General features: G+C 38.2%; 1 protein-coding gene across 2 annotated transcripts in view; it reads right to left on the bottom strand.

Moving 5' to 3' along the window:
* Positions 1 to 12,761, bottom strand: part of TBC1D19 (TBC1 domain family member 19) — a 46,165-nt gene extending 33,404 nt beyond the window's left edge. The window contains exons 1-4 of one of the 2 annotated variants that reach the window (XM_074541833.1): positions 12,581 to 12,761; positions 2,664 to 2,736; positions 1,848 to 1,893; positions 74 to 149 (exon numbers count right to left, since the gene is read on the bottom strand). In XM_074541833.1, coding sequence (XP_074397934.1) covers positions 74 to 149; positions 1,848 to 1,893; positions 2,664 to 2,736; positions 12,581 to 12,679 — 294 coding nt within the window. In that variant the 5' untranslated portion in view covers positions 12,680 to 12,761. Of the gene's footprint in view, positions 1 to 73; positions 150 to 1,847; positions 1,894 to 2,663; positions 2,737 to 12,285; positions 12,472 to 12,580 lie in introns of those variants that run through there. The other variant, XM_074541834.1, reaches the window with a different exon arrangement.
* Between the last annotated feature and the right edge of the window lie 7,319 nt (positions 12,762 to 20,080).

Genomic DNA, 20,080 nt, shown 5'->3' with positions numbered 1-20,080 from the left:
ACATTCTACAGAGTAAATCTCAAATAGTCTAATTAAAGCTCTGATATGAATGGTAAAATTGATAACCACCAACCTGTGCTTTCCTCATATAGGCTAAAGGTTCTTTAATATGTTCAGGTGGTGCTGCAGGATGACAGGGCCAAGGAAACCTTAAGAAGAAAATATGGCAAACTTTAAATATTCTGATGTTTTATTTTGCTTAATTAATCCCATATTTGTAAACTTAAATATAACTTCTATATATAGAGAGCACTAGCAAATACACAAGTGTGTGTTGATCAAAACTGAGTATTATTTTTAAGTATTTTTTCCTCATCCATTCTATGGATACAAATAGGTAACAATATGCAAGAATTAGTAACATTTCAACATGAGTTCTTCTTGTATTAAAAAGAATGCTCCCTTATAATTTCACATACTTACAAAATAAAGTAAAATAATTACATTAACAAATGAGGTATTTCAAAAGTGAATTCTCTTCACATAATGTCATCTTTATGATTGCCTGTAACTTTCCCTCTCCAAGTCATCACAATTTTTAAGAGACAATATTTTTTTGAGGTTCTCCTTTTAAAAATCAGTAGTGAACATGTATATGTCCAAAGTAATTAGAAGTTTAAGTGAGGTATTGACTTAGGCAAAGCTGAATATCCACTCATAAAAATTAGAAACTAAACCAAAGCACCAATTTATCTTTCAGTAGTGTAGGTTATTTCCAATGAGTTTTTGCCAAACATTACATTCAGTCTCAAATGTCTTTCAGGAAACAAAATTTTCACATAGCTTCCCTAATAGTTAGCCTGAATTTTCATTTGTTTGAATGCATTCAATCAGTTCCTATCATATGTTTCTGGGAAACCCTCCCCAAATTTCTTCCCATTTTTATCAGGTAAGATCATTCCTGTACTGGCTGCAAATTTGTTATGGACTATTCTGCTCCAATGTGTAAAACAGAATCAATATCAACAGATTTCAGAAATGCTGTTTCTTGGCTTTTCCACAATACTCATGAAACCATGGTGTTCACAGTAAATTTCAAGGGCAAATTTCATTATTTTGCTGCTTATTTCCGTGCATGAGCCCTAGAGACAGTAAATATTTTTTCCCTGGAAAGATACAATGAAGATGAATCCTTGCTAACAGACAGACCATTCTGCAGAATTAAGTCCCTCATACTACTAAATATACATTGTGCTAAACTGGTAACTCTAACAAGCTTATTAGCACAAACAGATTTGCATACAAAATTCTTATTTTATAGTTGCATTCATGGCTGTATCTGTTAGGAAATTCACCTTTCCACAGTGCCAGAATGTAAAGAAAAATTATGTTTCCCAGAAGTCTAACCCAAAGTTTGCTGAACAATAATCAAAAGGAAACTTGGCTGATTTGACTGCATTTATAACCATATCCCAAGCATGACGAGCACTGACCAGAGAAACCTAGAGATCCAGTATCTTAAACATTTTAAAAAATAATTAATACAAAAATACATGTAATGCTGTCACCAATACCTCAATTAAAACTCATTTGCAGCAACTACCTCATGTACATAGTTATATTATGACCCTTGGTACCTTTGGAAGTAAAGCCAAAAGGAAAATACTAAAGGACCTACAAAATGTGGTGATATTTATTTCATTTATTCTTTAAAATGCACTTGAGTCCAATATTTTCACTAGGATGAAAAAGAAATAATGGCACTTTAAAAACAGAAGCTAAGCAGGTACCATTGCTATGACAGATATTGCAGATTACAGTAACATACCATACACCTCTATAAACAAATGGATCAAAAGTAAATCATGTGAGCAGAACTCATTAAGTGAAATACTTAACAAACTCACACATTGAGTTCACTATAAACAGCATTCTGAAGCTTCTTTTCCCAACCTGTTAAAATAAAAAAACAACCAGAAGACAACTTTAGGAATTAATACTAATGGAACATCATTCAGAGGTTGCTTTGCAGTCACTGGAGTTTTATGTCTGGTCTCAGTTCATGTCTACCTACCAGAGAGACAAGGGGAGACAAAGAAACCTTAATCTAATTAAGATAGGAAACCTCCAAGTTTAAATCTCTATAGAAACAGAATATCCCTTATTTCCACCTGTTGTTCAAATAATTACAATATAATTTTGGTTAAAAAACTTACATTCTATTTCTTAAAGCCATCATTTTATAAAACCAACAATTAATATTAATAGAGACAGTGTTCCCGATGATTAGAAATCTGGCATCATTTATCATAAAATCCTCACATTATAGTAACATAGCCTACAACTTTCAATGCAAACTGGAAATTTAACTAAAGGTAAAATTTTCATTTCAAGAGTATCCCCATGGAAGTTAATTTCCATTTTCAGAAGTGACTGAACTCTCTATTCACTCAGAACTTTCAAAAAAATCACCAGTATCTTATAAAATGATAAAAGCACTTTGCATAGTATGTTTTAAAAAATGCAGATGGAATCCAACAACACTTTCCCTTTTAAATTTTCTTTATCTGATTTAATAATCTGGAATCCCTGAATGTCTGCTTCTGGCTACTGTCAGTGACAAGACACCAAGCTCCACAAAGCACTGTTTTCATCACTTATATCACATATATTCTTACATACATCTATCCTATTCACAAATATATCAATGAAATATTACAAACCCGATGTCTTCAGAAAATCCTTAATATCTTCTTTTAGAGATTCCAGCTTAATTTCTGGTTTATGAAGGCTAACCTAATATGAAAAATAAATAAATAAGCACCAAGAACTAAAGAGAAATTGCGTTATTCAAGTTATAAACTAAGTAATGAACATGCTTAAAGTTACACCCAAAGCAAACTCCTTCCTTGAGCAACAGCAGTCAAAAATATCAGTTAACTTTTTTCTCACTCAATGTCTTCACCTTTGTCATCAATGCTAAAAGGTGTTATGTGGGGAAGAAGAGAGAAAAAAGGAGTAGAATATGCAATGAATGCATATAAACATACACGTTTAACAATCTGAGCAAATACCCCACATACTCAGCACAAATGCTAGACAGTACACATTCAGGAATTGGTCATAAGGTACACATGGAATAAACTAGAAGCCAATCCCTGTATTTCACTTGAAAGAATTAAAACTGAAAACATTCCATAATTTTCCACTTAGCCTCCCACAGTTCACCTCTTTCAGGTAGGAAATGCCATTTTCAACCCAAACAACTGACTGTGCACTGAACACTCCCCACTGCAGCTGTGACTAGTGGGTATATACGGCCTCTTGCAATGCACTCAACACACTAACCAGCCCTACCCAGCCCTAACCAGCTTTACAACCATACCATGACACAACCATACACATCTGCACATCTTTCAGCAATAGCAGGACCAGCTGCTACAGCATCTTCTTCTGCAGCTAGACCAAGAGGAGAAAACCAACACATCACAAAGGTCCCAAAGGACAACAAGCAGAAACTCAGAAGTTTCTGTGAAATGCCTTCTAAGACATATTTTTCTATGCATGGCAATAGCTGATTAACATCAGATAATAAAGCTAAAGGTTTAGAGAAAAAAAGCAATGCTGCATGCTAACTTGAAAATAACACCAGAAGATCTGTGTGTCCACAGCCATGAGAGCTCCAGGCATATGTTAGAAGCATATGGTCATATCATCGACATAGAAATGTGAGACATCTCTTACCAAAAACTACTCAACAATATGCTGTAGGCATATCAACTGCTAATTCTATTGCAGCAAGTTTTCCTGCTGCAATAGAATTTTCATTTTTATTTAATTAAAAATAATCTTTCACCAACTTGTGCAGTCTTCCAGCCCTAACAGTACTGCTGACAGCATGGCATGCTCTAAGTCCACAGCACACAACTAAAACTCCAAAATCTTGTATTTTGCCTTACAGTTTATACATGGAAAAAAGGTGTTTCTGCACTGGAAAAGCTCGTCTAGGTGAATTCACAATGCAGAATTTTAAGAAAACCTTTCCATTTTCCCCACATGAAAAGAGGAATGGACATCTACATTTCAAGATCCCTTGCCATTACAGGTAAGGGAGGCATTTATACTTAGTTTATTAAGTGCAATAGCAAAGAGACTATTTCTCAGCATGCTTCTGAGAAAGAAAGGTCATCATAAGCACAGACGAGAAGGTGTGGAGAGCTGCATAACTCATGTCAAATGACAAACAAATATTCCATCCAGCACAATAGTAAAAGCTGGCAAAGGATGGTAACTAGTATCTGGGAAACAAAGATTTTTATGTGTGTTCTTGGGCAGCTCACAAAATACCCTTTTAAACAAAAAACCCAAGGAGGATTTTATGAAGAATTCCTTTTGAAGCTACTTTGATGGGATGTCCTTTGTCCTTTTTGTACATTTACCAGGCTGAGGGTTTTCTCTGCAGCAAGGCAGTGGTTTTGTGTGTTTACTGTAGAAAATTTAATTAAAATAACACACATCAAGCAGGGCAGATTTTGCCATACTGTTCCTCGGAAGTTTTTGCGCACCCTTTTGTAAATGTTCCGCTTTGTCTTTGAGTTAAATATGGCTAATTATAATCTCAAGGTCCATGGAGTGCCAGGTCTGGCATACTTTTCAGGTATGAAAAAAAAATTCACTTACAAATAGAACTTATTACAGCTGATAAATCACACAAAGAAAAGAAAGCTCCTGTACAATCTGCTATAAAACGGATTATTATCTTGACACTGGAAACAGTACAAGAAATTATGTAAGTGCAATCCGAACAGTGTTTTAATTCTCTGCTGTTCACACACCTGTGAGCTCTTGGCTTACTAAGGAGTATCTGATACTCCTATTGACAACAACAGGGGTTTTTCTGGAGATTCCTGGAAATTCTGGAAATTGATACAGCATATCACATTAGAAGGCATTAAGTTCAGTCCACACACTACTTCCCATTTTCTGTCAGGCCAAAAGAACAAGAGAGGTCTTTCTTGTAAACTGCTGTTCCCAAGAGAACCTGTCCCTCAGCTGCAGAACATCAAATCCAGAGACTCCTGGATGCAGCAGAAAGGCAGGCAAAAAGGAAACAGGGCAGCATGCTGGGGAAAAATCTTCCCCAAGGATTACATCATTGCATCAGCCTGCACTGGTTAACTTCACCTCTTCATGCCCATGTATTCAGCCAGATATTATTTCATTATTCCTAGCCCTGATGCAGCCAATATTCTTAGGCTAATCTTTAGATTAACTTATCAAAATATCTATTTTTAGATGTTTCACACCATTCCTGTGTCCTTTTTCTTCTCTTCACTGAAAAAAAGCTGTACTGAGACAAATTTTCACATAAAAAATGTGAACACTTCCCACCCCCCCAAAATTTGGGGGCACTTTTGTCTCCACTTTTACCAATTCAGAGTCCAGTTGCAAAAGCCTCTTCCCATTTACACTTTCCCTCTTGTTTACTTGTGTACTACAATCAACACATTCCTAAGTGATAAGCAGAACAAGAGAGCCACAGAAACTGTTAGGTTTGTGATCAGTTTTCAAATCAGAAATTAGATACTTGAGAATGTGGCAAACAGCTCAGCTGGCAGCTGCAGCCAGCTCTAACACAGACCATATTCCAGCTCTGTATAACACAACAAGGGAAAATACTCATTTTGGTAAGTGAAAGGAACTCTCTTCAGAACTGTTTTGCTGCAACTTAACAGTATGGTACCTCTTTAGAATTCATATGGGTGTTTATAGGAATTAAATTGAGGAATCAAGGGGACTTAGCAGAGCTGATATTCCAAAATTACTAGTCCAGGTGTCCACATAATCTTGTTTTTCCTTTGGATTAACTGATCTAACTTATTTCTTTGTTGTACCATGTTGGAAAACACATTTAGGTATTTATATTTTAGGTAGGGTTGGTTTGTTTTAAACTGCTTGGTACAGTTTAACACACTAAGTCTCGTTTGCATTTTTTTCCTGTGATTTTATTCCCTGTAGAATAAAAAAAATATGTTGACAAAATTTAATTTATATAAAAAAGCATTACTACAATTTTACATAGCTAAAAATGCCTGCCTAAGATTTACTGGGAGAAAAACCCACATTGATGAGATTTGTACTCATGAACTGAATTAATTCCCTGCATGATCAATAAATAGCAAACACCCAGGCAGAACTACCAATTTCAACACACACATCTTGATGAAAGGATGTCTTACTTCTATGAGAAAAATGCTATCTGTTGCTATAAGGAGACTATAACATGCAGGGTAATAGAGAGTGAGCAATATAGGGAAACAATCCATGAAAGCAAAGGGTGACAGTTAAAACAGGGAAAAAGCCAAATATTCAGAGGCTGAGTCAGGGCAATATAGAATCAGAGTCCTTAAAGTCAAACATTTCAGCAAGAAATAACAAATCATTTTTAAGAAATGTTAATGCCTATCAGCTTTTCCCTGTAAAACAAGCATTGTGCATAATCTTCTGGGTAGGGCACTGAGGTCCAGGTGAGGGATGTCTATGGTCCTCTCCAGTCTTGGTCAGCTTCCTGTGAATCAAGGCACATCTGTCCCTTCCAAATTCCTTCAGAAAACAAGCTATCACTACAGCATTTCTTGGCACCCCCAATTCTTCAGCTGTACACACCCAGATCTGGGGGACTTCTAAAATTTTGCCAAATTTGCCAGTGCCTAAGGTACCACTAACAATCTTGTGTGTGCATCTTTGACTTTGGCAAGGTATCCTGCTGGGGTCTGTGCAGTCACCATGGGAAGTGATACCCTAAATGTATCTCTCTGTACCTGGATGCCAAGATGGAAAAAGATCCAGACACTCAACACTGCTGTGGCTGAAAGGAAGCAAAAGGGTAGCACAACAGTAAAATAATAAAATTGGTGGAAATAGGAAACTGATTCACAGAGGAACTGAACACAGAGCTCAACCTACTTACAAATTAGCATCTAAATTTGAAAGTGGCATTCAGTCGTCATGACTGGAGCAGCACTGATCATGCAAGAGATGATCTATCAATGACAGCACTCAAAGAAGTACAGGAAAATAACTAGAGGGCCAGCAACAGACTACTAAGAGGAGGCTTGACAGAACAAAGTGTTCCAGCATAGCTCCTGTGTAATACTATTTCTTTTCTCAACAAGAATAAACACCGCAGAGAAGTGATCCAACTATACTGAAATGTGGAATCGCATCAGGTGAACACATATTTTTATCCTGTTGCAAACAGTTCTGCAAATAACTTTACACAATCCTAATATTTTTACAGGCTATCAACCATAATTTCTCTTCAAAGCCTTTTTTGTTTAGATAAACATGTACCCTCTCAAAGCATTTATTACTGTTCAGTATGTTTCTGCACAAGTGCACAATGTTTTTCAGTTTTATTGCTATTATTTCCCAAATTACAATAAAACAGAATCCCCAAATATAACCCATCTTTAGAAGAAGTAAATTCAATGAAAGCTAATAAATATCCACCATTCCTTGTGTACTCCATTCTACCATAACTGGACTTTATAAGGACCAAGCTGACTTGGTAAAATCCACTTCAAGCACAACCACCACAATTTCAACATAAACACTTACTAAAAACTTAAACCCCTGCAACTTTAAGGGAAATATTAGTTTTGGTTATACATTTCTGAAACAGAAAGAAGAATTATTCTGAGACTAACTAAACAAATTTTAGTAAGTGTGAAACCCTGATTACAATGACAATTTCCCAACCCTTCTACATTTCTACATGAACTATAATAAGGGAAAAAATATTGTGAACTTTCTTATACAAGTAAAAATAATCTAGCAGATACAGAGAGCTTCAATCAGCCTCATATGGAAGTAAACAGCTTCAAATGTTATGCTGTGGTACAAGAAATAAGGATATATTTTAATAATGTAATTTTAATGTTTAATAAATTTTCTAGGTTTTGAATATAAAATTAGTGAAAATAAAATTAGTGCTGAAAACACAGGGCAAAAACCAGAATCCACATTACTAAAAAAGTTCTACTCAGCCAGTCAAGCTTGCTTTGCTTCTGAACTCCATCATCTGATCAACACATACTCAACTACATTCAACTTAAAATTCACTATAATGCAAATATTACTGCTGAGCCACTTAAACCAAAGGCACAAGCTCTATCAGCAAGCATAGTAAATCCTTCGCCAAATGCAATCCATGAAAACGAACCATTACTTTTCCACGATGACTCATGAGCCTACATTTGTTTGCTAATTTTTATTAAATAAATGTTACATTGCATAGAAACATTCTCCTTCTGAATTTGATCTTTTATACAAGTTGAGATTGGTATCAATTGGGATTGGTATCAATTTCTTTTTTTTTTTAACTGGCAAAAAATATCATGAAAACAATATGCTGGGACATTTTGCAAACCATATATTATAATAAATGATTCTAAGCTTATTTACCTGCACTTTCTTTCAAAGCAGAGTCAGGCACTACTCCAGCTCCAATGTTCCTAGCAGTCCCAAATGAAGCCCCCTCCTCCTTTGCCCCATCTGCAGCCTTGTTAAGACCCTTACCTCTCTGTTGGATCCAACTGTCTTTGAAGCCTTCTGCCTCTACCACACTGCTCAAAGAAGGGTGGCAGACTCCCCTCCTCTGGAAAGTTTCTGACCAGCACATCTCCTCTCCACCTCTCTGTACCTTCAGGCACCTCCACCAATGTGTTCTCACTCCCAGACTGAATGGCTACAGTGGGGTGGGATGGGTATCAGGCCTGATTTTTGCAGTGACATCACCCCTTTTAGCCCACGGGAACAGCCCTTATCACGCTGTGTTATCAGTTCCCCTCAGCTTGTCCCACTCCAGCCACACCTACAAGAAACATCTGAGAACATGAGGAAATGGCAGGGGGGGACTCCCTGCACTGTGAGTCTTTCTTGTTCCATTTAAAACGTAATTTAGAACCTTTATCTTTCATTTAGAACCTTTCATTTTATTGGCACTCTTGTTTTAGAAAAGTTCTTTAGGAATAAACTACCAAAGCTTTTGTCTGTTGGTTGGTTTTTTTGGGTATTTTTTAAACTTTGTCATTTGCCCTGGTCACTAGAGGTTCTGGGCAACTCTGAGTTAGACTGATCTCGATTAGAGATTTGCATGGGACAAAAATGAAGACTGATTAATCTGAACTGATTAATAAAGCCTAACTCAAAGGTTTTCAAAGATCATGAAAAATGGAGTTTCTGAACTGGCTGCAAATGAAAATGTGCTAAAAAGGTAGCACCTTTTCATGTCTCTGAACAGTTTCATTTTTATTGTCTGTTCACTGACACAGACTTTCCCTAGAGCAGAATTTTAGCAAGATTTCACAAAATAATTTGTTTTAAAACTGCATTTTGTCCTTGAGATATCCATGTTTTAGTTTTTCTAAACACCTCTAATCTCTACCTTAAAAACATTTACAATTCAGAAAGGGAAGAGAAAAATTAAGACAAAAACAAGCAAATTTGATTATAAGCTTGCACAGTGAAGTTGTGCCCAGAAAATGAGGCCTCTCTGCTACCCCACTAACGCCAGCAGCAATTCTACCTGTTGAAAAGTTACTACCCAATATTTTGGCTCTTTGTCACTGTTTACTCTTTCCTTTCAAACATACTACAAAGTATGCTCAGAAGAAATTCCAAAGTGATAGGCACATTAGAACTCTTACCCACATTAATCTCTCTTAACTGCAGTAATATATCAATGTATCAAAAACCAACCTACAAAAATCAACCTAACATTTATTTATTTATTCATTCATCACTTACAGGACACCACCTCTACTTCAGTCCTTGGGATAAAAATGTGATTATCTTGGTATCCCCAGAAGTCAAGCTCTGACAGCAAATCATTTGATGCCCATGCCAAAGTTATTTCAAAGAGATTGTGTATCACAGCCCTTGACACCAGCTCAGGCTGCCAGTGACAGCCAAGCAAAGCACTGGTTTGATCAGTTCATAACCACAGGGCTACTCTCTCACCACTCACAAATAATGTCAGGATACTGTGTTTTCCCCAAAATTCTATTAACTCATCAATGAGTTAATGAATGAAACTGTTCATTCTGAGTTCTCCTTCTTAAAAAATAAGAGACAAATATACGAAACATAGCTTTTCTAATAGCTAAAATACTGTATGGGAGACCACATGTTCTCTCAAAATTTCAGGGATTATTATAATGGACATTAAGATCCATTTCAACTGTAATGTTTTCAGAGACAGTAAATATTTTTGAGGAACAAATATCCACATCATTTTCTACTAAGAGATGAAGAATATTTGTGAAGTATAGCTGCAGGACAAATATCCAAAACAAGTTTCACTTTGATGCACTGATTCCAAAGACTTCTCAAAATAGAGTGTGCATCTCCCAAAATAGTTTAAAATCCCCTAAAAAAGGGACCACCCTTCAAAATCACAACTGGTGCAGAATGAGCATTGTTAACCAGCAGGCAAAGAAATCCATCACATCCTACCAATAACCTGGATTTCAGGAGTGATGCACAGCAACAGCTGAGATTTCCTATTTGACAGTGCAGCTCCAGCAATACCCCATGTAATGGGAGAATATCAAGCATCAGCTTAATACAGAGTGAAGCAAAATGCAGAAACTTTGAGAATTCTGTGCAGCTGCCCAGGGCAGAACAGGAGAGCAGCCTCTGACTGAGGGGCCTTGCACGGTGCAGCACTAACATGACTGCCCAAGCTTTATAAACATAGCAAGTCTTCTGCACATGGAAGAGCATAAATGCATGCAGGGTCAGTAAAAAAGGCTCCTCTACCAAGAACACCCAGATTCCTGGCAAACACAGTGTACATTTGGCCCTACTTATTTAAACTACAATCTCCTAGAGATAATTCATTCGATTGAGAAATCCCATTGTTGATGTATCTATAAACTTTCAGATCACTACACTAAACTACAGCTCTGATTTAACATATTATAAACCCATCACACACAGCTCTAAGAATCAGCTTGAATATTTGTGGCTGTGTTTCTTTTCTTTCCCCTTAGCATTTCATATGACTAGAATGATCATGACCTATACAAACACTTTTTCTTTATTCTCCAAGAAATCTGTATTACAGTATTCTGCAAAGCCATCATAGCAGAGACATTCTCGTGTCCAGCAGGGATTTGGGCACCTCACTGCCCTTTCAGACTCCAAACCCCCCTTGGGAGGGCACTGCTCACATTCTCAGTGCCCACCTGCACAAAATCCCTCCAACCAAAGCAAAGCCACCCACCCAGTTTGGCACCTTCTGAACACCCAGCCAAGTCCTGAGGACACCAAGCTGCCTCCTGTCTCAAGAAACCCAGCAAAGAAAGAAGTGACTGTGAAATGTGGCCCTGCCAGAAACAGGGATGAAGAATCCTGTGGTGGGGAGTGCTTTCAGGTTTGTTAGAAACAGGAACAGAGTGGTTAGAGCAGAGCCCTCTTTTGAGGACAAGATGTGACTCTGCACTCCTCATGTCAGGCTTTGTAGGATACTCAATTTCCCAACATTTAGCAAAACCCAGCCTCTACACTCCTTCATAATTCCAGCCCCCTTCAAGTCATGTACATTGGCTTATTCAAATATTTAGAAAGCCCTGTCAACAGAAGCAAGGCAGACACACATTAATAAAAGCATTTAGAGACCAAATCAGCACACTTAAATACAAAACAAACAAAAGACAGGCAGTGTGACAGTGATGTCACTTGCTACAGGGACATTCAAAGAGGAAAATCATGTTTCATTTAAAAATGCAACAAACCTAATGTACAAATAATGGACATGGTATCCTAAAAAAAACCCAAAAAACCCAACTCGACCCAAACCAAACCAAACAAAAAAACCACCAACAAACAAAAAACCACAAAAAAAACACCCAAACCCCCCCCCCCAACCTGTATAATTTTAAACAGTGTTTGGAAAAAAAGCCCAAATACAAAAGCACAAGATTTTAAAAAACCCAATCCAAAATATTTCAATAATGCACAATATTTGTTACAGCACCATGACTAGGTTATTATGATCATGAAAATTGACACAACTTTAATCTCAAACATCCTAAATTAAATTCAGCTGAAATATGAAAATCTGTCTCCAAGTGCAGATAAGTTATTAAATATATAAAAAAAAAAGGACAACTGTTATCCCAGCTACTAAAATTTACTTCCATGCGTATTTCTTTTCATTTATTTTCACTTCCTTTCAGCAAATCCTCATTTTCTCAGGGACACCAGGGGAGCGGGGGAGGTTGGGTGGACTTTAAAGCTCTCCAAATTAAAGATTAAAAAAGCAATTCCTTTCAGGACCTATATTTGAAGCAGCGAGATTTCAGACGGATAGCCTTCATATTCCCTGCGAAATCCTTGTGTCCCAAGGGGAAACACAACAAACACGGCTCTAGAAGCCAAACACGCCGCTCCCCGGCCCCGCCGAGGAGGGAGAGGAGGGGACAAGGAGGAAAACAGGGAGGGGACGAGGGGAGCCGGGGCCCGGAGCCCCTGCCCGTGAGGAGAACGGGGGCGGCGGCCGGGAACAAAGCGCCGGGAGGGGCAGCGCGGAAGGGAGGCGTGCGTGGGAGCACAGCGGCAGGTCAGGGCTCACCCGGGCCTGTCGCTCCAGCTGGGAGTGCAGGCTGGAGCCCTGCAGGCGCTGCACCACCCTGGCGATGGTGAGGGACAGCCCGCGCTCCGGGTCCTGCATGGCGGGCCCTGCGCGGCCGGGCCGCCTTCGCCGCCGCACCGCCGCGTTACCCGGCAACGGCGGCAGCGGCGCCCGCCTGCTGCTGCGCCCGGCCGGGAACCGGCGCCGCACGGAAGGGTTCCGCCCTGAGGGGGAAGGAAGGGCCCAGGGGCTGTAGGTGCGAAAGGAACGACAAAAGTCAGAGGGTCCGCGAACAATCAGAAAGTTTTATTGGAAATTACTGGAAATTTTATTGTCCTGGCCTCCTATATAAGAGCAGGATAGAGAGAAAGAGAGAGGGAAGAGAAGGGGAAGAGAAGGGGAAGGGGAAGGGGAAGGGGAAGGGGAAGGGGAAGGGGGAGGGGAGGGGAAGGAAGGAAGGAAGGAAGGAAGGAAGGAAGGAAGGAAGGAAGGAAGGAAGGAAGGAAGGAAGGAAGGAAGGAAGGAAGGAAGGAAGGAAGGAAGGAAGGAGTAAAAAATGCATATTTTATGATTGGCTTTTTGCAAATATTAAAATGAATATTATATGTGTTAGAAAGTCCTGCTGTATTAATTTTCTTTAGTGTGTTACATATAGTTTTAGGTTATAAAAAATGTTAAAATAGAAACTATGCTAAGTTAGATATTTTTTTAAAGAAAGGACTCGCACTGAGATAGCAGCCACAGGACACCTAAATCTTTCAGAGAAAGAGAATTTATTGCCCCATTATCAGGAGAAATGAACTTCTTCCCGCCTTGCTCAGCCATGACAACACTGGTTCGGATTCAGAGGAAGAAGTTGAGGATGACCAGACAGAATCCTGTGTTTGAATGGAATTTATGCATCATGTATGAGGTGTATGAATATGCAACAGGTTATTGTTTTTAAGGGTTAATCCTCTGTTAACGGGTGGGGAAATCATACAACAAGTGAGTTTCATGTGCAATGCACAAGACTTTGCAGGTCTGCAAAAACCACCCTGATCCCTGTAGGTCAAAAAAACAGGATAAAAAACTAAGGTCAGCTGCAGAGGAGTAATTTCCTGCCACTGACTACCTCTGCTCCAAAGTTCCCCTTTATAACCCTTTGTCTATGCACATCTGTCAATCTTCATTCCCTGGTTTTTTAGGCTGTTTCTAGCCTGGTTTCCCTCCACTGCATTTCCCTTTGGTCAGTTACATCTCCAGTATTGGTAGGAAAAGTTACTTCTTGTAAATGCCAATCCAAGCTTAAAAGAAGGGTGATATGAAGAGATAATCTAGAGAATCTTACCAAGGGCTATTAACAGCTTCTTGTGTATCCCTACCATATCTATTTAAGAAATCTCATGCTTAAGTGTGTGCTTCTTTTTTGTTTCCTTACAAGGAGTGGGCTGCATAGCAGCTTGAGAAACACAGGGTCTTTATTAGAAAATGTGACTTAAATAACAGGCATTGGCAGAAATCCCAATTTATGCTTTAGCCTATCCCTTGGTACAATCCAACTGATTTAACTTGGTTCCTGTGATAAGTTTTTGACAATTACAGCTTTTTCATCATGATTTACTTTTAAATTGCGCATAAGCAACTGCAGTACAGTCAGCATAGAGTGGTTTTATGATGTCCAGTACCACATACCAGAGGTAGCTTGTTGGTTTTATTAGGAGGTCTGGTGTAGATGTCATCATTTTTCTATTTTGGGTTGTTGGTCTTTACTTCTCAGTGTCTCAGTCGTACACCCTTGAACACCAATTCTCTCCCCTTTGTATTCCTCCTCCATTCCACTGCAGTGCTCTACAGTGTTATACCTTGGTTTACTGTGTCTTGTGTCAAGTTACTTCACTTTATTTTATTGATACTGGTATCCCAAGTGTCCTTTATTAATCTGCCACAACAGGTCTGGAAAGCACTGAGAATCTGGAAACAGAAAGTAAAAATTACAGCCAGTCAGCTTGGCTTTTTCCATGTAATGTGGTACTTGACCTAATATCAAACTAGGCTGTCTGCAGGTATCACCAAAGGAGACAGGGGTGTTGTATGACAGATAATGGGTGAGGGAAGACAAAAAAATCCCAGCAAGGTCAATAAAATCCCAACAGTCCCAATCACAAAATCCCAGCAGTAAACAAAATCCCAGCACTTCCAGTCAACTGCTCCTAAGACACTGCCTAAGCCATTCACAACACCCACACTGCCCTGATCCCACCTTCACCTTTCATTCTGTTGCTGTAAGAAATGCCAAGTGGATTTTTTGTGTAGTTGGTTAGTGTTTTATTTTCATCTAAAGAGCTACTCCTGTCCAAAATTTCATTTTTTCCTTCTCCACTTGGAACCATTTTAATTCATGAGGGTTTAAATCCATTACCCTAGTTCTCCATTTCAAGGCATTATCAGAACTTCATCTGTAAACTGAAGTGTCAAGTTCCAAAAGATTCCTAATCCAAGCAGGTACTTTCAGAGAACATCATGCTCAGTGTGCTCACTCTTTATATTAGACAAATGTAAATTAAACTTTAATCTCTATTATGAGCCAATCCTGCAAGCTCCTCTTCATAATATCCACTGGTTTCCCTGTGCAATCTGAATCATGATATATTGTTTGGAGCTGATAACAGGTGTATGACAAAAGAAGATCTTTCACTGACTCATCCTTCTGACTTTCAAACTTTATCCAAATGACCAAAAAGTGACAGTGTGTATTTTGACAAGTTTCAATATTTTCTTCAAAATAATCAGTTCCTGTGGAGTAATGAGATTTTTTTTCTTGCCCCAGTACCACTGATGCAATCTAAAGAATGTAGGAAGTTTAGATGGTGTATCTGCACTTATCAGAGCAGAAAACATCTCTTATTGCAGAATGTTGTCCATTAGAAGTAATATCTTTTCTCTAATATGTGGCTGAACTTGAGAGCTAGACTTTGACTACCAGTGATGTCAAGGATTATCAGTTTTAGGAGTTTCATGTTGCTCCAGTTCTTGATTTTAGGTAATTTCCTACCAAACCTTGGCTTTAGATAGTGTAAGCCTCCCCAGAGAGGACCATGTATTTCAGGTGATAATATCTATTAGTGGTACTTTTTTGTAGCATTTCTGAGTAATAGCTGGAGCTGTGAGTTACTGGCTATGTTTCAAAACTAAAATGCACACAGTCCCTAGTTTTTCTAGTGTTATTAGATTAACTCCATTTTTCATGTGTTGTATTATTAGTCAAGTGACATGGGGTTTAGCAGTAATATTCTGTATCTTCTGGTTGGTGAAATCCCATGTGTGCACTTGCCATGCCTGAAGATGTAATTATGCCAATGTAGGATTTCTTGGACTTAAGGCAGAAATGGAGTCCATCCAGGTGCACACTGAAGGGAAACACATGCTGAATCACAAATACAGTTGATACATTGAGTATTTATGCACTTCACACATGGCATGTATATTTTGTTTCTTTAAATTGTATATTCACTTGAGAGCAAGTATGTTGGAAAATGTATACAACTATTGTACTTAGCCAAACTTTTAAAAATACATGATTCAGCATTCATGAACAAGATTTTCTCAGGTCATACATAGCAGCTTACTTTAGCTATTTCTTTTAATATTTTTGTAAAATTTAACCAATTAGTCTATCAGAAAGAAAAGCAGTGAAAAGAACTGTCTCAGTGGATTCTTAGTTAACATCTCCATGTCAGAGTTTACTGGTGTGTGGGTGTGCTAGGGTGAGATTCTATGTTCTTTTCAAACCCATTGACTCCAGCGAGTCTATGTGATGTAAATACAAGCAGGGCTTGGGCCCTGTCTGTCACAAGAAGTATGCTCTTTTTGAAAATAGGAACAATCTGATCTAGTGGGTGGCATCCCTGCCCTTGGAGGGGGGGATTGGAACTACATGATCTTTAAGGTTCCTTCCAACCCAAACCTTCCTATGATGCTATGAAAATATCTAAAAACATAGGCGTGGTGACGTTTTAATGTCTACTTTTGAAAAATATCAAGCCCTCTCATTCTCTGTTTATTTGTTACACAATATTGAGCATTACTCCACTGAAATAGCTTGTTGATGCTATATCCCACTTATTGCAGTAGGGGAATTTTGTCTTCTGTGGAAAATGTAATAAATGTTTTAAGGTAGTCTGTTATACGTCTGTTCACTGCCTGGAATATATACAATTTACTGCACAGTCATATCAGTGCCTGGTGCAAGTCTTCAACAGCCAGCAGACCACCTTGGATACATTATGTAGTGTCTAGATCATAGCTGCCTTCTCCTTAATCATTAAGAGGTAATCATAAACTTCAGCTGGCAGAACAAGGATCTCTTCTTGAGTGCATTTTATTCCTCCGATTAAGATTTGATGGCAAAGTTGATTAATCCTTTATCTTTTCTCTCTCTCTTTTTTTTTAATATGAAGGATTATTCAATTTCCTTGTTTGATAATTTTTCAAATAGAAGAATCAAAAGTGAAGAATAAACCAAAAGGAGCTAGAAACTCTTGAAGGGTTTTTGTAATGGTTATGGTTCACCAGCTACTGTAACTGTTCAAAAACACAGCCTAGTTTCAGTCAGGGAGATTTTTACTTCCATTACAAGGATTTTTCACATATTCTTTACCTTGGTTTCCGCTTCCTCAACTTGATGTCTTCTCTGTTGGAAAGACAGCTGAAGTGCAGCAAAAAGGAAATGCTGAATGAGCAGAAGATAGCAGGCAAACCTTCCTAAGTTTATTCTCACAGTTTTTTCTCCAGTGATGATGCTTTCCTTTCCCTGCATGGACAAATAAATGCTGTGTATCACTGAAAGGGAGCACCGGGCACTGATTAAATATCATCACCAACTATGGAAAAGAATCTTCTCTGACACATCCCGGGCCATCGTGGGGGCCTAAAGAATCCTATGGTGAAACAGTTGCAGTTGTCCTGTATTCGTTCAAAAGAGATTAAATCAAAATGTAAATCTGAGCCCTAATTTTTAAGTTTCTACCGTTTCTCTGTTTATATACAGGAATACATTATTGCAGAAAATTGTCTGAAACATTGATTACTAATACTGCCTGTTACAGGAATTGTTGTGCATATATGAAGCACATCTAGATGTTCAAACTTTTACTGTGGAAATAAGTTCATTATAACAACATGCTCAAAAATTAACCCAAAAAAGAGTGGAACAGTGGGATGGAATAGCACACATATATGAAGCACAGCTCGAGGCTGGATTCAGAGCCATTGAGTGGCAGACTACCCTGCTTTCATTAACCCAAACCATACAAATTAATATAGGGATCTGCTTAAAGGAAAAATGACACCACAATATTATACACAGCTCTAGGGAGCGCAAACAAACCCAAATGATTTGATTTCAGATGAAGCTCTGCACATTGAAACCAAAAATTTTAAATATAAAACTGCAGTTACGTTTCCTGTTTTGCATCTCTGTTTAGAGGTCTGTAAAGAAATCTTTCAAATGCACAACAAATTTGCTAAATCAAAAAAAGGACAGAGGTAGTACCTAAAAAATTGTATTATTTTGTTAATTACAGGATACAGGCTTGAATCTTATAATCTATATTGCAGCATGTTTCCAGAAAGACCAGGAAGGAATATTAGAAAACATTCACAAAAGCCAATGTGCTAAAGGGCTCAGGAAGGGTTGAAATAAAATTCATTTATTGCAAAAAAAAAAAAGAAGTAAAGAGACAAGGTATGAAACTGATAAACCAAAAACTGTACAGCCTGTCTGAGACTATCAGTCATTAATATGAGTAAGCAGTCATATAGCAATACAATTTATCATTGATCACTTTTGTTCTTCATAGGAAGAACCCCTGTACCCAACATTCCTACCCACTGTTAAGCAAAGGACACATTTTCCAGAGTAGATGGGATAAAATGTGCTCTGAGCTTAAATAAATACATGTATTTCCTGGTCTTTGTCTGAAACTGAATTGAGGCTTGCACTCATAGAGAGCAGAGCTGGGTGGATTCCTGCTGGATAATATACAGCCTCAACCTAAAATATGGAATTGAAATTCCTTATTGGAGTTGTTCAACAGCAGAAGGGCTTCTCATTTTGGCAAAATTAGGCTAATAACAAAAGCAGCATAATAAAATTTTAGATCAAAGGTGTGATAGGTGAGTTGGGCCCCCACACATGTATTGGCATACAGGAGATAACAGCATGAGACCGTCACAGAATCATAGAATATCCTGCCTGGAAGGGACCTCAGGATCATCAGCTCCAGACCCTGCACAGATCCCCAGCAGTCACACCTTGTGCCTGGGGCTGTTGTCCAAATGCCTCCTTGAGCTCTGCCAGGTTTGGTGCTGTGCCACTGCCCTGGGGAGCCTGTTCCAGTGCCCAGCCTCCCTCGGGGTGAGGAACGTCTTCCCGATATCCAGCTTAAAGCTCCTCTGACACAACTTCATGACACTGACTCTTTTAAAGAAGGTACTTTTAAAATGTAGGGTTGTTTTTCTGTTTCCAGATGTATCTGTGGGGTTTGCAGCAGGAATATGGATGGGACAAATACATAAAATAGATTCTACTAGCTTTCATAATCTTATCCAAGAGGCATAAGTCTTTGAGACTCAACCATTTATTTCCTCCTTAGAACTGGAAATAACACCAGCTGGGGGTACTGAACCCAGCTCAGTTGGGTTGTCTAAGGCATGAACACTCCAGACCTAAGGTGCCATGTTCAAATTCAGTTTTGGCTAAGTTGGCCTAAAGCAGAAGAGAACTATGCACAAATAGGATGAGCAATAAGTAAAAAAACACTCATGAGGAGGCACTGAAGAAGGAGCAGAAGAAATTGTTATCATGTCACTAACTAAAAGAGCCACCATGTCAGGGTGATGGGAAAAGTGTAAGCAAGGAAGAATCCTAGGGTTTTTTCTCATTCCCCTGTACTATTAAGGGAAAATAAATGTATTGCCTTCTTGATAATTAAGCTGGATTTCATCAAAAACTATCAATTTGTACTGCCCGTTTCTTCTCAAACAGTGTTAAATTTGTAAGGCCTTGGCTATTTAGTAACACTTCAGACTACAGGAATAAAAGTTTCCTATTATTTTAGGTTGGATAATATTGTATGTGACCTACCATCTACTCCTCTTGAAACAGAAGATGAGAACTTATTTACCAATTTATATAATGATCTGATTTTTTAGAATTTATTTTAATATTTCTCACAGAATCCAATTTTAAATTTTTAGCCTTCTCTTTATAAGGTCTTGTGAAAAAGATATTCTGGTATGAAATGTCTCAGTTTAACAGCTAATGAAATAATTTTTTTTTTTTTTTTTGCCTGAGCATTCCTATTTGACTCCTAGTAACTTTCATGAGCAGTCACTGAGGATTAAGTGAAGACTTTGGGGAGGTCTGTCTTTACAAAGTATAAAATCACAGCTGATAATTCTAACTTTCTAACAGAAATGTAAATTGAAATTAAAGAGATAAATCACTGTTAGATTATG

Source organism: Zonotrichia albicollis, chromosome 5, assembly GCF_047830755.1.
Source record: "Zonotrichia albicollis isolate bZonAlb1 chromosome 5, bZonAlb1.hap1, whole genome shotgun sequence".
Taxonomy (NCBI): Eukaryota; Metazoa; Chordata; class Aves; order Passeriformes; family Passerellidae; genus Zonotrichia; species Zonotrichia albicollis.
Note: the sequence above shows the minus strand (reverse complement) of the source record. Positions and strands in the feature narration are given on the sequence as shown.